Source organism: Leucoraja erinacea, chromosome 26 (assembly GCF_028641065.1).
Source record: "Leucoraja erinacea ecotype New England chromosome 26, Leri_hhj_1, whole genome shotgun sequence".
Lineage (NCBI taxonomy): Eukaryota > Metazoa > Chordata > Chondrichthyes > Rajiformes > Rajidae > Leucoraja > Leucoraja erinaceus.
The window spans coordinates 13,731,557-13,748,062 of record NC_073402.1 but is presented as its reverse complement, the minus strand read 5'-3'; the positions used below and the strand labels follow the sequence as shown (position 1 = coordinate 13,748,062).

Here is a 16,506-nt window from a genome sequence, read left to right as displayed (position 1 = left end):
ATGCTGTTGCACCTGCTGAGTTTCTCCAGCACTTTTGTCTACCAGTCTTATTTAGGCTGGTTTGTATTGTTATCTGTTTTTTATGCTTCTGATGCTCTTTACATATTATACCTAGCATCAATTTTCTTGCAGGTACATTAAAAATAATGATCAATGCCTTTCCAGTATATAATTATACATTTTACCAGCACTTCATGTACTTTTATAACCAAATTGAATAATAATAGGGAAATGGAAAGAGTGTTTGCAACTTTCATTAAGACAGGTCAGCAATTTCAGTGAGGGCAACATAGAATTTCCGATAGGAGATAAGGAGAAATGGAGAAATCATCTTAGCCAATGTGTGCTCTTGCCTTTGTACGTGACTGAGTGAAATATGGGCGGAAATTTTGGAATAAGACATATTGCATATCTGCAGGCTGGCTTTCTCTCTGCTTCAGAGAGATAAGCAGAAGAATGATACATTTTCTAAAGAAGGAAAGAGTTCCAATCTTGTTAATTTCAAGGATAAATATGAAACATTTGATTACTTGAAAATATTTATTTTAATGAATTTTTCGTTTGCTCAAAAATGTACACAATATAAATAAGAAATATATACAGTGCAAAACAGTTTGGGAAAACCGCAGAAAACATGTCGTCTCTCAATGACTTCATTTCCATTGGAAAGTATTGACATAAATAAAACATTTATTGCCATGAGTAAAACATTTGATCAATGTAACCAAGAAAGAAAGGGATTAGAGCATTGGATGCTTCCACCAGTTTATCTTCCTTTGAAGTGTGAAACATTTGAACTAGATTTCATACCTCTGGGTACATGTTTTGTCATGGGAGGTAAGGTGTAAGCACCTTTAGCAATAACGAGCAAAACTTTCAACCACAGCAGGAATGTAAAACATGCAGAGAGAGATTATCTGCCCAATATGTGCTCCTTTGATTGACATTTTTAATAAACAAAATAATCAGGAAGGTTTATTGAGATTCAACCTGTAATGTTTCCTGCATTGCAACAGTAACTGCATTTCAAAATAAGTTCATTGGATGTATACATACAACATTGGGATATCCTGAACACATGAAATCCTCTCTATCAATGAAAGTTTTTGATCTTCATGCCCTGCCAATGCTGATAGTTCGGCCCAAAAATAATACCTCTATTCAAGAAATGTTAGAAAGGCTAGATTTTTAACTTGCTCCTCAGTTTACAACTGACATTGAGATCCTTTTATTGGAAATGAAGAACAAGAGGACTGGTTTACATCTCCTGTATTATACCCAATTGCAAATTATAAATGAATCTGTAATCTGCAATTTATTTTTGATTATCTCAATCTTACCTTTAAAACATTACTTAAATTTTCCATTTCAACATTCAACGATAGTATTAGACAGTAACAAACAGGGCCTGTTTTCGTGCTGTATCTCTAAACTAAACAAATTAAAGACTGTTTAAAAATCATTGCAAGATCTTGAGTAATTATCAAGCACAGGATTCTGTTTTAATCTTTAACTTTAAGTAAAGAGGCCTAAAATATTACGAAATGTACTATTTTTAGATTCCTCATCAATCCCGATGTATAACTGACAATTAGCAAAATAGTCACAAAAAAGGTAAGAAAAGATTTGATGAAGATTTGATGAAATATGTTTGCATAAACTATGAAATGACAATTTGATGCTTCAGAATTAGTACACATTAGTATTTTTGCAGCAGTTATTATGAATATCATATAATTGATGCCAAAAGCATTAACATACATGGCTGCTGTGTAAACAGCTGGCGAATTGCAAACATTGTTTCTTTGATTCAATGATTAAATTGAATAAAGTCAACTAAAGTTATAGGTTCATATGGAAGTTGGGTTATAACATATAGGCAGAGAAGCTGTATTTAATTGCCATGTTCTTCAACAGCATGAGCAAACGATATACCAAACCTACACTTCAGCTTGTCTACAAAATACCTTAATGAAATCAGAGAACTCATTAGATTATCCAATTAAAAGTTTCCTGTCAACGAACAAAATTTCAGCAGTGATAAAGAAATTGACATTTTCTAAAACATTATAAAATCCAGATAGCATTACCTCTGATCCTTAGTACAATATTTAATTGATCCGAAAAGGTTTTTCAATAGTGGGAGATTGTGGGCTTTTTAATGTTTCAGTTCTACTTCTGCTTAAGCAAACTTGTTTCAACAGCCATTTCAACAGATTTATTTTCCTAATTTCCTTATATTTCTCTTTGTTCAAGATGCAAATACGATTGCAATTTCAGCAGGTCAAAGTAGTTACATGTCATGTTTTATATGTCGGTGTTAACAGTGGAGATGGACATAGTTATAATCTATTAAACCATTTGCCAGAACTTTAATTATTTAGGGACTTTACAAATTTACCCTTATTTACCATCAGGTAAATACCACGGACTGCACGATTGGCAGCTCCAATGTCGGGGAAGGTTCGACCAGCCCCAACACGGTGTTTGATCTTCCGGGCTGACATCCCCCCGATGTAGGAGATGATCGCCTCTTCGCAGAGGGCCCGCCGCCGGCTACGGGAGTCATGAACATCCCGTCAACGGAGGGCTCAAGGCCCCCGACCGCGGGGGAGCAAAGGGAAGAGATTGAACTTTTTTTCGCCTTCCATCACAGATCACAGTGAGGAATGTGGAGGAGTCAATGTGATAGATGTTTATGTTAAAATGTGTTTTGTGTGTTCCGTTGCTATTTATGTGTATGACTGACTTGGTAAATGAAACTCCTCGTATGTTGCAAAACACATTTGGCTAATAAAGTATTATTATGATTGTGTTGTGATTGTGATTATTGTTCTGAAAGGCTGCTTGGAGGTAAAATTACAATAGAAGATATTTTCACAAATCTTAAGCCAGGGTATCACAACCAATGCTTTAAGTTATGGTCTTATGTTGCTGATTCCTATTAAAATGGCATGGAAAACAATTGACTCAAAATGATTGACCTGTGATGACCTTCGTTTAAAAAGTATTCCCTGATGACATTAGATCCTTGATAGAAGAGTGAAATTATGGCAGAACTGAAACAAGACTAATTGACACAGAAACTAAGTCCTGAGCCATCACATATTTCAACTTGAATGAAATCTTTCTATTTGTGTAAGAAGGAAGCACAGATTAAAGTGCTGGTTTAAACTGAAGATAGACACAAAAAGCTGGAGTAACTCAGTCTGAAGAAGGGTCTCGACCTGAAACGTCACCTATTCCTTCTCTCCAGAGATGCTGCCTGTCCCGCTGACTTATCTTTCTATTTATTGGACAGTAACCCATCTTCATTAATTTTGCGAATAACATTATCCCCAAGATGTAGAATCATTAGGAATAAATGTGTCAAAGAGATAATAATTTTTGGTCTAATTTGAAATGTTGATACTCACTGTAAACTTTTCCTTGAGCACCATATTGGCAACATCATTTTGTTTGTGGTTTGTGGATGGGAAAGGAAATAAATTACTGATTATAAATAAGAAGTTCACAAGGTTAGTTTGTCGCAATGATAAGCAAGGCACATCTAGGTGCTGTGGAAGCTCCCTGATTTTGAAGTTGGAAGACCCTACTCATTGAATACCTCCATGGTGTTTCATAAAAGCTATTCCTTAACCACCCAGCGAGAAGCTCAGATGCTGAGAAAATTCCCACTCTCCACGACCTACGCTAGAGAATTCAATCAAGTCTTACAAAAATTCCTAATCACTTGCCTAACGAAGCTTCAAAGCGATTGATCAATTGTACCATGTTCAATGTTGTTGCGATATCATTTACACCTTCAAAAGTACTTCCCAGGATGGGTGAAGACTTATTACATTGTAGAAAGATTTGGGGCTGAAGCACGAATAACGTCCAGTGATTTGCCATTGTGCATGTAATTCACATGAGTGAGATTGTGGCCAAGATAGTCAGACTTACCTTTGGTCATTACTGATTTTCTTTTCACACAGTGCAACATACAAAACCTGAAAAACCTTTTCGCGATCAAGTAAATCATTTCACTCACACTTATTACAATGCAAAGGGCTGATGCCCCAACCATAAAATAAGTGAAGATCCTTTTCTCGGTGGGTCTGGCAATGTAGCAATCGACAACATTGGGACAAGGTTGAATCTCACATTTGACAAGGCGAGGCATATCAAAACTGTCATAAATTGCGTGGAGAATATACAAGAATGCAATTTCAATCACAGTTTTAAAAAATAAACTGCTCATGTAGGTCCACCAGAGCCCTCCGTGCTTTCTACCGGTATCCTGATATAGCCTAGTGCTGGAGTCGGGGTGCTTCAAGTGATACTTTCTCTCCTTGTCTTTTCTGTAGGCCACGTGCATCACAACCAGCAGGGAAGGCGTGGAGATGAAGATCAATTGCAAGGCCCAGAGCCTGATGTGGGAGATGGGGAAGAAATAGTCGAAGCAGACGTTGGTGCAGCCAGGTTGCCTGGTGTTGCAGTCAAAATCTTTCTGATCATCACCCCACACTTTCTCTGCCGCCACTACATAAACCAACACTCGGAAGATGAAGACAACAGATAGCCAGATCCGACCGAATCCTGTGGAATATTTATTTACCCCACTGAGGACACCTTGCAATGTCTTCCAGTCCATGATCTCTGGAGGTATTAACCCTCAATCTGCAATAACAAAAGCAAACACAAAAAAGTCCACTTAATGATTATTTCTTATAGATGGAGCAATCAATGTACTGTTTCAAACAATGCACTGGGATATTTGTGATGTAATTTACTACACAATACGTTTCATTTACATAGCAACTTTAACATGATAAAGCACTCATGGGATTATTTTCAAGCAAAATATGACAGCCATTGAAACATTAGGATGAATGAACATAATTTTAATCAAAAAAGTAGATTTAAAGAAACTACCATAAGACAGAAGTTATCGTGAATAAATAGATATAATATTGGAGAAAATTCTGGAGCTCCAAAACATGCTAACTAATGCTGGAATAAAGAAAATTATAGATTAGAAATGTGTTTCTTTATATTCCTTACTTCCCAGCATTTTTGGTTAGCCACAGGCATTTGTTCTCATTATCAAATACACCACAATGATTCGTCCACGTTTTCAGTTGTTATTACTCTGTGGCTGAGAAAATAGACAGTACAGGGATATTTTCGAGGGAGTTTCGTTTCTGCTTGTTGAAAATAAACAACCGCCCAACATCTACCAGCTGCCCAAGTGGATACAAGCCTGAACTAGTAGATTAGGACATGCAGGATTTTGGAAGTGAGACTGGGTCAGATCTACATGTGGCAGTTTGAAGCTATATCAAAACACTTCATTGAAATGATAAAACGGAATGATAAACACTGAGCAGGTAATTTGCCCTGATCACTTTATCATGTCACACAAAAAGATTGCATTAATGGGAAGGATCAAAGGAGGGCACAGAGAGTGGTGAATCTGTGGAATTATATGCCACAGAGGGTAGTTGAGGCCAGTTCATTGGCTATATTTAAGAGGGAGTTAGATGTGGCCCTTGTGACTAATGGGATCAGGGGGTATGGAGAGAAGGCAGGTATGGGACACTGAGTTGGATGATCAGCCATGATCATATTGAATGGCGGTGCAGGCTCGAAGGGCCGAATGGCCTACTCCTGCACCTATTTTCTATGTTTCTATGTTTCTATGTAGGACCCGGCATGGAGGGACCGCCATGAGGGAGGGGGAAGGACAATGGATGACCCTGCGTGAGGACGGGGAGGGGGGAGAACAAAGGGGTACCTGGTGCTGGAATACTTTGTAACTTTGCGGCATTTATGGGCGACTAGTTGCATATGTTGGGTATGCAAGCAAAGAATGCCACTGTGACTTGTCACATGTGACAATAAAGTATTCAATCAATCAAGTCAACACAGCCACTTTAGAAAATCTGCGATGTGTATTAAAATAAAAATCGGACTTTGGAAAATTAGATCAATGTTGACATCATGTTGCAATCTAAATATTTAGGAATAAAATTCCTCAAACCACGTAATTTTCATTTTAGCTTTAATTTAGTTTATTGTCCCATGTCAAGGCACAGTGAAAAGCTTTTTTTGTTGCATGCTGAGCAGTCAGTGGAAAGATTATGCATGATTACAATCAAGCCGCCCACAGTGTACAGATACCGGAGAACATTTAGCGCAAAATAAAGTCCATTAGAGTCTGATTATAGGTAGCCTGACGGCCTTCAATGAGGTAGATGGTAGGTCAAGACAGTCAGGTAGTTTAGTTTAGTTAGTTTAGAGATACAGAGCGGAAACAGGCCCTTCGGCCCACCGGGTCCACGCTGACCAGCGATCCCCGCACATTAACACTATCCTACACACACTAGGGACAATTTTTTCAGTTCATTTATAAACTGAAGATCCCGGAGAAATCCCACACAGATCACAGGGAGAACATACAAACTCCGTACAGACAGCACCCGTAGTCAGGATCGAACCCGAGTCTCCGGCGCTGCATTTGCTGTAAGGCAACGACTCTACCGCTGCGCCACAGGTAGGATGGTTCAGTTGCCTGATAACAGTTGGGAAGAAAGCAATAGCTTCTGACTTCATTACGATTTTGCTAACATTTTAGGTGGAGTTGTAACAGCCTTGTTTAGATCTACTGAAGAAGAGACGGCACATTTTTATACTGCTCTTACTGTATTCCCATCAAATAAATTGATATCACTGTATTGCTCTTTTTTGAGATATTAATACGATCAGTATCTCTTACAGATTTTATATGACTGTCTTAAGTTATTCAATGACAAATTAAACGGAAATGGATTTTCACAATTAAATAAGTTAGGCAGTTTTTGAGTGTGTTCGCATGAGTAAAATGCTAAAAGTAAGTCATGGGCAAATTTCAGGTTGTATTCCATTAGCATAATATCATGAAACACTCCTGTAATCCATTTCCTTATAGATTCTCATGTGTTAACAATTTGTTTAAGCAGGAAATACAAGTTTTTTCTAAGTAAATCTGTCCCACCTTGTATGAGGTGACACCTATTGCAGGGGAAGCATTGCTAACAGATTTCTCATTGTTCCATGCTATGCGACACTTTATTGCTAAGTAATTAACACGAGAGAATTACAAATGCCAATTCATCAGTTACTTCCACTAACGTATTTTATAAAGCTCTTACATTCTGGCTGAGATAAAATAGAAGTCGTATAAATATTGTACTCCTCAGGATTTTTATTTATTGAACTTTATTTTTGTTTGTTTATTTATTGAACTTTATTTTTGTTTGTTTATTATGTTATCTGTTGAGTGCTGTATTTATATCCTTTGTGCTGCTTGCAAGTAAGAATTTCATTGTTCTGTCTCGGTATATGTATGTCATGCATATCTCTTGACTCATGAAATTTGCAAAATTCAATTCATTATTCTCATGAATTTCCACAACGCTGTTTGCTATGTGTCTTTGTACAGCCTTGCATTCACTCTCATTGCTACCTGACTGGTAGCCATAGGGGTATTGTAAGATCTTGACTGATGGATTTTGCACAGCTCTCGTCCATGATGACCCTATCTTTGGACTGCAGCTTCTCAGCAAGTGCTGCAGCTCTCCGGGCTAGCTGGCTGGTGGTCAGGCAACTGGAAAGGTTCAGGTGGAATAATATGGGAAGGGCTATAGACTTGTATAGAACCAGTGTCATAGGAAACCTTGAAGAGAAGGATTATATCAGTGGGAGGATTGGCGAGGAAACTAGATGTTTACGTCATTGGATAAGTCAGATGAAATTGTGACATAGGTGGGATGTTAGATGGTTTCAGCTTTGTTCTGGCTCCAGATGTCATAATGAACATTCCCATTATGGTGACTATACCTTCTGCTATGACATACCACCATGCCCCATGCACCACGCTGCCATTGCCCCATTATGGGTCCTCCATCTGCCTGCGAGCTGCTTCTTTTTGTATTATTGTTCATTATTCTATGAGAAATTTGGGTGCATTGGTGAGTGGTGGTCATGGGTTTTGGAGATGTGTTTGTTCTTGTTGAATATTTAGAAATTAATGAAAACTATGAGATTTAGGTTTGAGGTTTTGGCAGTGGTTAGTGTTTGAGGATGTGGTAGAGTTTATGAATGTCAGGCATGAACCCTAATTAACAATGCTCAGTTGCTGGCTCATGTTGAGAATGTGACAAACAAATGGTGCACTTGATAGGATTCTCAGAACTGGACCATAAGTTCAAAGTCATTAAAGTTTTTGCAGCATTATATCCGCATCATGAGAACCTGACCTGCCATTAACTTCCACAGCTATCAACTCACACCAAGTGGTGTCTGATTGTATTTCAACATGTGCATACAATACATCCTTCCTTCTCACCAACAAAAACCTCTAACACAACAGCTTATTCTCCCTTTTGATATGCCATGGATGATTTGGAAAATCCCATCACTCAACACTTCCTCTTCAAGAAGTATAGGCAGTGCTTTGGTAGTCAAAGTTACCTTCTATTGGTGCTTTCCCCTCATAAAACTAATATCCTGTAGAATTATTTGACTCTCAAGATTCTTATGAGTAATGTATTGAACAGCCATTACATATTGGTTATGGCACCCTCAGCCTATCAAAACAGCGATAGTTAATTCAAATTCAACACCCTTTTTCTAGACATTACCCTATTTTTCCTAAAGTATGAATTCTGGTACAAATTTATCTCTACATATCCAAGAATGTTATTTTTCCAGTAATTCTACGTCCATTATGCTCAAGTGACTTCTCCCTATCTTCTATTAGTGACTAGTTTCTGTGAAGGAGTAAGAATCGGCAATTGACGTATGGACCATGCACTAATAATCTGAAAAACTGGATATTAGAAGTTAATAACATAATCAGAAGAAATATCTGTAACATCCAGCAAGTTCCTGCAAGTCTGAGGTAGAAATGCAGATTAACAAAGAAAACAGAACCATATGGGAGTGGAATGTGATCATTTGATCCACTGCGTCTTACACATTTGCTGATATAAAGGTGGTTTGAATGAGTTCTTATAAAAAGGCTCCATGTTATCTTCATTGGCAATTTCTACCTGTTCCATTTGTGAAAGCAAGGTAACTTTGAACCCTTTGTTAAACTGATTAGGTTTGTAAATACGTTAGCTTCATTAACAGAATGCGTGTCCTTCAAGGCGATAGACAATCTATAACTAGTTAAAAAAAAATCAAGATGTAGGATCAAAGGAACAAAGATCCATTCAACCTAACGACCCTGTTTTGCCATTCAGTTAAATTTTGTGTGGAAACGGGCCCTTCAGCCCAACCTGCCCACACCAACCAACATCTCCCATTTACACCAATCCCATGACCTGCATTTGACCCATATCCCTCTAAACCTGTCCTATCCATGTACCTGTCTACTGTTTCTTAAATATTGTGATAGTAACTGCCTAAACTACCTCCTCTGTCAGCTCGTTCCATACACCCACCACACTTTGTGTGAAAACGTTTCTGCTCAAATTCCTATTAAATCTTTTCCCCTCCAACTTAAATTTATCATCATATGGAAAAGTGGAAATATGGCTGATTGCTAGAGTTTCCAATGATTCTGATTAAAACAATATTGAAATACAAACAATCAACCTTGTTTGGAATGAATTCTGCAACCAATTGCATAAATATAAAATATAACTAGGATTAATAATGTTTATAAATGACAGATTTTAAATACTGGGCATTCATTGTTCCTTATTTTGTGTTCACCATTGAAGAAATACTTTATTGGTTATTCATTTTTTCCCTTTCTAAACAATTAATAGTGACTCAAATAATTTGATCCTGACAAACTTTGCTTTCTTGACAAGCCAGTGATTTATTCAACTAGCAAACTAATAACAATTCTAACCATTGGGAGAGTAACTGGTGAACACTATGTGATAAACAAATAAAGCCATTAATAATTAAACAACCAACTAAACTCTTCACCTCAACAAGTCAATTCAAAAGAAACACATTTGCAGAGTTTATTTATTTGCAAGCTATATTTTAATATTGTCTATTTATTGTATATATTTTCTACAGGAAAATTGTGTATTAATTATATTTGGGAAAGAGGGGGAGATATACATGATTTTAATCCAAGGTTCACGCCTCTCACAACTAATGCTTTTCATTTTAAGAATTACACCTTCAAGAGTAAATTGACATTAGGGGCACTGCTGTTATTGGGGCTGTGATATCAGGCTGAGAGTTTAGCCTTTCTTCCATCTTCGAGATATTTTATTATATTTTATGCTTCCATTTCTATGCCACAATTTTCTGAATATTTCCAATCCAGTGTCAGACCCCTTCGATATGATACAAAAGGCATTTACTGTAATCATCATCTTAATCTGCCCAATTACTTTCTCATCTTTTTGTAATCTTCAGCATGACCAACCATACTACCTTCTTCATGGAACCATAGATGTAGCACACAGGCCATGGTGCCCAGTATATTCATGTAGGTTGGAAAACATCTTCTGTTGTTTGCTCCCTTATCTACTTGCTATAACTTAAGATTTGACAACAGTATGTGTCTTCTTATCTCCAAATGGTGTAATCTGGTGTCTCATCGAGATTTACTGAAGATGCATCTCATGCCTCAAACAGGCCACAGAAATGCGAGGAGCTTCACGTAAAAAATTACATTAGCCAGTTCAGCCTCTCCACCACTTTTTCAATATTTTCACAGATGTTCCCATATGCTTGTCCAACAGGGCATGTGGAATGTGTCTTAACTTTCTCCAAGTCTCTGAAGTGCAAAGCCATCATCTTTTCATTCTTGCCATCAACCCTTCTCTCACCCCAAGATGTTTCATCCTGATGCAAATGGTCAAAACTTTGCTGTTATACTGTCTATTGAAACATGAACCCACTTTTGACTCGTGTCTATTAAAACATGAACGCACTTTATGCCAAGGACTACTTAATTATATCTCAGTGGGATTGCCTACTTTGGTCTGTGCGTCCAAACCATCACAGGTGAAATCATCAAACTTCCAAACCCAATTATTCAAATTCCCTTCATGTCAGCTTTCCACCTTCCATGCCACACGCCTAAATGAATTTAAAAATCCACTTGCCATTACCAATGTATGTTTACAGTTTAAATCATTGTCCTTGTATTTAAACCTTTCAAAAACATTATTGTTCCTGATATCTGCATCCCTTCCAGCCCAGATAGCTTATTCCTCTCAATTCCTCAGACTCCTGCATCTGAATAGTACCTTCCTTTAGGCCCATCATTGGTGATTGCATCTACAGCTGCCAACATCCAATACTCTGGGTTATTTTCCCTTTGTCCAGCAACCAATGTAAGTCAGAAAGGTTCATGCAAGCAGGACTAAGATCAGGATGATTATAGCTTTTAGGAAGCTGGCCGGTTAGCATTGGGATAATCCAATTGTATAGTCCACCAAGATCTTCCCACCTTTCCATTCCTTTGGCTCTGCATGCTTTTGTGATTCCAGTCCCCTTAGCTCATTGTTGACACCTGCAGAATGGAATTCTCTCCGAAACCAGCACTCTATTTTAAACCACAGTTTTGGCCAGCCCTTAGTTTTCATATTGTCTATTTTACCTAATGGATTTTTCGAAATGCAGTCCAACATTTCAATGAGCAATGAGATCACAATGTGGGTGTTGTGTATATAATTGCTGTGATGCTGCAAAAGGCCTGCCATCTGCTATTGTTCAACATAATTGATGTTATATTTCAATACTTTCAGTACCATACAATGCATTAGACTCCTTCAAGAAATGAAAATTCTCCATACTGCTGGTCACAAACATATACACAAGTGTAAGACTGCAACAAATGTCATTTTATGTTAATTTACTCTCTCATACCATTTTGGACAAAGTCAATGGTCAGAAATGTACAAATGTGTCTGTGACTTGGAGATAGGTCTGCATGTATTACTCCTTAAGTTCCTAAGTTCTTGGAGGAGAATTAGGCCATCCGGCCCATCAAGTCTACTCCACTATTCAATCATGGCTGACCTATCTTCCCTCTCAACTCCTTTTTTCCGCCTTTGCTCTATGACCCCTGACACCAAGAATCTGTCAATCTCCACCTTAAAAAAGGATTCATTGACTTGGATGCCACAGCCTCTGTGGCAATGAATTCCCCAGGTTCACCAACATCTGAGGAAATAAATTACTCCTCATCTCTTTTCCAGAGGTATGTCCTTTTCTTCTGAGGCAAAGGCCTCTGGTCTTGGACTCTCCCACTAGTGGAAGCGTCCTCTCCACCATCACTCTACCCAGGCCTTACTATATGCCTACACCACCAGTGTGCTTAAAAAGTCAACCTGTATGAAATTGAAGGGCGACACAAAATGCTGGAGTAACTCAGTAACTGAAAAGTGTCTCGACCCAGAAACATCACTCATTCCTTCTCTCCAGAGATGCTGCCTGTCCCGCTGAGTTACTCCAGCATTTTGTGTCTATCTTCGATTTAAACCAGCATCTGCAGTTCATTCTACACATGCAATTGAAGGGCACTCTATACCGCAGACCCAGAAATTGTCAAACAATGACTTAAACACTGAAGGCTCTATCCCAAAATAAGGTTGTAATCGTCCTTCTATTGTTTAACCTTCAACTTCTGTGTAATGTACTGATAAGCTTTTATCCCTACCTTTGATTCTCAAGATAAATTGAAAGTTATTAACTAACAAATCTTTTGAAGTTTAATATCCTTGGTAGAAAGAATTCCACAGTAAAAAGAATCAAGAATATAAATACAAATAACATTAAGAGTCAACGTTTGGTGTTTGAAAGGTAATGCGATTTAAAAAGTAAACTGTGCTACTAGTATTTCCCTATGAACTTCAAGGTAGAGTCATAACTTAAATGTTCAGCCATAGGAAAATAAATTATATGAGAGCATACGCTGAGAATGACAGGGAGAGTTCCTTCCACAAAAGTGTGAATACATTGGCTGCCAAACAGAACAGATTACCATGTATTTACCACTCTCTGAAATGGATTCTTTGCAATTCAACATATTATTTTTAAGATTTACAGTTTAAATTTTCTTGAAATTAACTAGTTTGTATTGAGATATATTCCTTACCAGAGATAATTGTGCCTTTAGTCTAAGGATCCTTTTATGTACCGGGATTGCCTAGAAAAAAAAAGTAAAAGTTATTTAGAGTATATTCTGGGCTAATAACAAGAATTGAAAATGTAGTTTTATTAACTACTGTTTTGTGTGAAAAATGTAGAAATGCGAGTTCTTATCTCCCTTTTTAAATGACCGTACTTGCAGTATAAATTCAAAAGTTGTAAACTATATTTCCAAAATAATGTTGTCACATTCTTTCCATTTTCTAATAGTTAACTTTAAACTAGTGTGTTTTTTTTCTTTACTGCAGGATGATTCTCAAAGTAAAATGAAATACTTACCAGTAAACAAATCTTTACAAGTTTAACATCCCCGTCAGGAGAAGCAAGTAGAATGGAAGTTCCACTCAAATGGAATCTGTAGTTGACTCTCCACAAAAATTGTTCAACTAAAGTTTGTATGAGGCAATCTGACACTCGTGTTTCTCCTCGTTTTCTTTTCACTGTGCTCTGGGGTGGGGCGTTCTTGAGTAATGCTGCACGTCAGCAATTCTTAAAGGAACATTGACAGGGGGGGTTGATAAGAGATAAACAAATCATTGTTTCCACTGGGCACGGCACCTCCCACCATCCCCACACTCCCTGAGATTAAAACATGACCATGGTCCAACATTAATATACACATCTGATTACTTAATCGCCATGTTCGTTGGCGTGGCAAGACCTTCAAACCTTCATTGAAATGTCATTCTCTCTGTTTCGCAAAATATTTCTCAGGTTTGGATAGAACTGCCACCATAATCTTAAGGATCTTCAACTTGTAAACATTTCTAGAATGGAAGTGAATTTGAGAAGTGTATTTGCCCAATGTTATTGAGTTGTGATGCTAACTTTTGGCTATTTCTGCCATATGCAAATATTGAAGCCTTGTGCATTACAAGTGATTAGAAGAGAATGGCATGTTATATGATTATGAATTAGTAAATAAACCATGATATTGTAAAAATTATAACAGCTAATTCAGTCATGCTTACGGGGTGGGACATTGCAACCTTCACGTGGTCCACCCTGATTTGACTAATGCAAAGCAATCAACCTGACGTGCACAAACAAGATCAAATAGAACAAGTTGACCTCCAACTTTAGGCTGTGCACGCCATACGCAAGAGGAAGAAGAAGTCCTGGTTAGGTCGGTGTACTCTCTGCCTATCTCAATGTCACTCCTTAAATTTTGATCCAGGTCTTCAGCCTAATCTACATTTTAATACCATTCCTCAAATTAATATCCTAATCTTGATCAGGATCAATCTATCTCCCATTAAATCCATTCCTGCTTCAATGAATAAAATCTGAATACTGTTCCCATCTATACATAACTAAAGCTCTGGTGTTTGTTATCTTCCGGTATGCGCGGTTATTCTATTTGTGCAAAAACGTTACGGGATAGCACTACGATTTTCCGCCAGCTTACTCACCATTCTCCTGAGCTGCGATTGCACCAAGTTTAGTTCTGATTGGTGGTCTAATGTAAAAGTTAGCAAGATTTAAATAATCCTAAAAACCGCACGTGCGCAGATCGATCTCCTCTCCTGCTGTTCAGCGCCTCGCGGATTGGTCTTTTCTCTTGTCACGCGCCAGAACCGTCCGCCCCTTCCTGCGCCATCGCGTCTTTACTGGAGCTGAGGGACACTTTGGATGGCCGGTGGACGATTCCAACCGGACACAATTTTCGGAAGGAGATTGGTTCAGAGACCCAGCCCGAAGAGACCCGAAGCAGCCCAGCATCGGAGACCCAGCCCAGTGTCGGAGACCCAGCCCAGTGTCGGAGACCCAGCCCAGTGTCGGAGACCCAGCCCAGCCCAGCAGTGTCGGAGACCCAGCCCAGTGTCAGAGACCGAGTCCAGCCCAGCATCGGAGACCCAGCCCAGTGTCGGAGACCCAGCCCAGCGTCGGAGACCCGGCCCAGCATCGGAGACCCAGCCCAGCCCAGCATCGGAGACCCAGCCCAGCATCGGAGACCCTGCCCAGCCCAGCGTCGGAGACCCAGCCCAGCCCAGCCCAGCCCAGCCCAGTCCAGTCCAGTCCAGTGTCGGAGACCCAGCCCAGCCCGTAGTCGGAGATGTCGCTGATGTCACCAAACGGAAAGCGGAGACTCTGATCCTGGCGGAGGAGAATGACCAGAGCCCGCTGTGAGTCCCCATCGCAACATCAGCTCCAGCCCCTTCCCCTCTGGTCCCCCTCGCTGGCTCCTGCCCCCCTACCCGTGATACCACCCTCTCTACCCCACAACTCACGCCTTTTCTCCGAGCCCTCGCCCCCACACAAGCCCCCACGCCCACAAACCACCCCACCCCCATCCCCGCCCCGCCCCCACCCCCCCCCCCCCCCCCCCCCCCCCCCCCCCCCCCCCCCACCCCCCCACCCCCCCCCCCCCCCCACCCCCCGCCCTTCCCCCCCCTCCCCCCACACCACGCTCTTCCCCCCTCCTCGACCCCCTGCGCACACACACCCCCACTCCCCTCCTCCCCTCCCACCCCACACCTCCGTTCCCTCCCCCCTCCCCTCCCACACATGAAATGGATGGGGAGGGAGTGCTGGGGGTTGAGGGGAAATGAGCCGCTCCTGCGCAGTTAGGGGCTATGGGTGAGTGGTAGAATATTGTATTGGGGGATGGTTTGCGTTGGGGGCCCAGGCCTCCCATGGGACCCAACAGGTCTGACTTAGTCTAGTTACTAGATACATTCAGCATTGCAGTTCCCACAGACACACTGGAGATTATAGTGTCTCCCCCTCTCTTGCGGTTTCCCCAGTCTTTGCAGCAGCCCATTTTATACCTGTGTGGTGGCTGGATTAGGAAGGATTTTTTAAATTCTAATCTGCTTCCTAGCAGTCAGCATAATCATGATGGAACAATATGAGCTGTGTACGCAGCTCCCAGTGAGATCTGTACAGGTTCTGGATAATACATGTCTCTGTCAACTGTGATAGTTTTATAGATGACCCAATTGATTATATTTTCAGCAGATCAAAGTGGTATCAGTGCTATAAATGTATCAAAAGGGTGAAATTAATTTCACTTAAAAAAAAATCATTTTTTCTAAAGATATTTCCAAACTGTTTGAATGCCTTTTTTTATATTAGATATGTCCCATGACACATCAACATGTGGTTTGCCCTGACCTTACTATTAGAGGTTTTGAATGTTTTCTTTGCATTGATTTTCCCTTGGCTCTTCTCTATTTTGTTGGCTACATTGTATTTAGTCAAAATTGTATGTTGCATGTTCTAATTTTATCCAATATTTCTTCACTCATCCACGATGTGCCATTATTAGTCTGCTTCCTTTTGATTTTTGGCAAGATATATTTCTGGGATTCATTAGTCACTGTTTAGAGTGTTTTCCTATATTCT

At 39.6% G+C, this 16,506-nt stretch overlaps 1 protein-coding gene across 1 annotated transcript; it reads right to left on the bottom strand.

The window, feature by feature from the left end:
- Positions 1-521: 521 nt before the first annotated feature.
- LOC129709663 (gap junction beta-3 protein-like) lies at positions 522-13,598 on the bottom strand. The gene is made up of 3 exons (XM_055656159.1): positions 13,438-13,598; positions 13,106-13,156; positions 522-4,662 (listed from the first exon to the last, which is right to left on the bottom strand). The coding sequence occupies exon 3, from the start codon at positions 4,634-4,636 to the stop codon at positions 3,839-3,841; it is 798 nt and encodes a 265-aa protein (XP_055512134.1). The 5' UTR covers positions 4,637-4,662; positions 13,106-13,156; positions 13,438-13,598; the 3' UTR covers positions 522-3,838.
- Between the last annotated feature and the right edge of the window lie 2,908 nt (positions 13,599-16,506).

Bases quoted from the DNA above. Each gene is read 5' to 3' on its own strand.
- LOC129709663 (XM_055656159.1), bottom strand. From the start codon at position 4,636: ATGGACTGGAAGACATTGCAAGGTGTCCTCAGTGGGGTAAATAAATAT.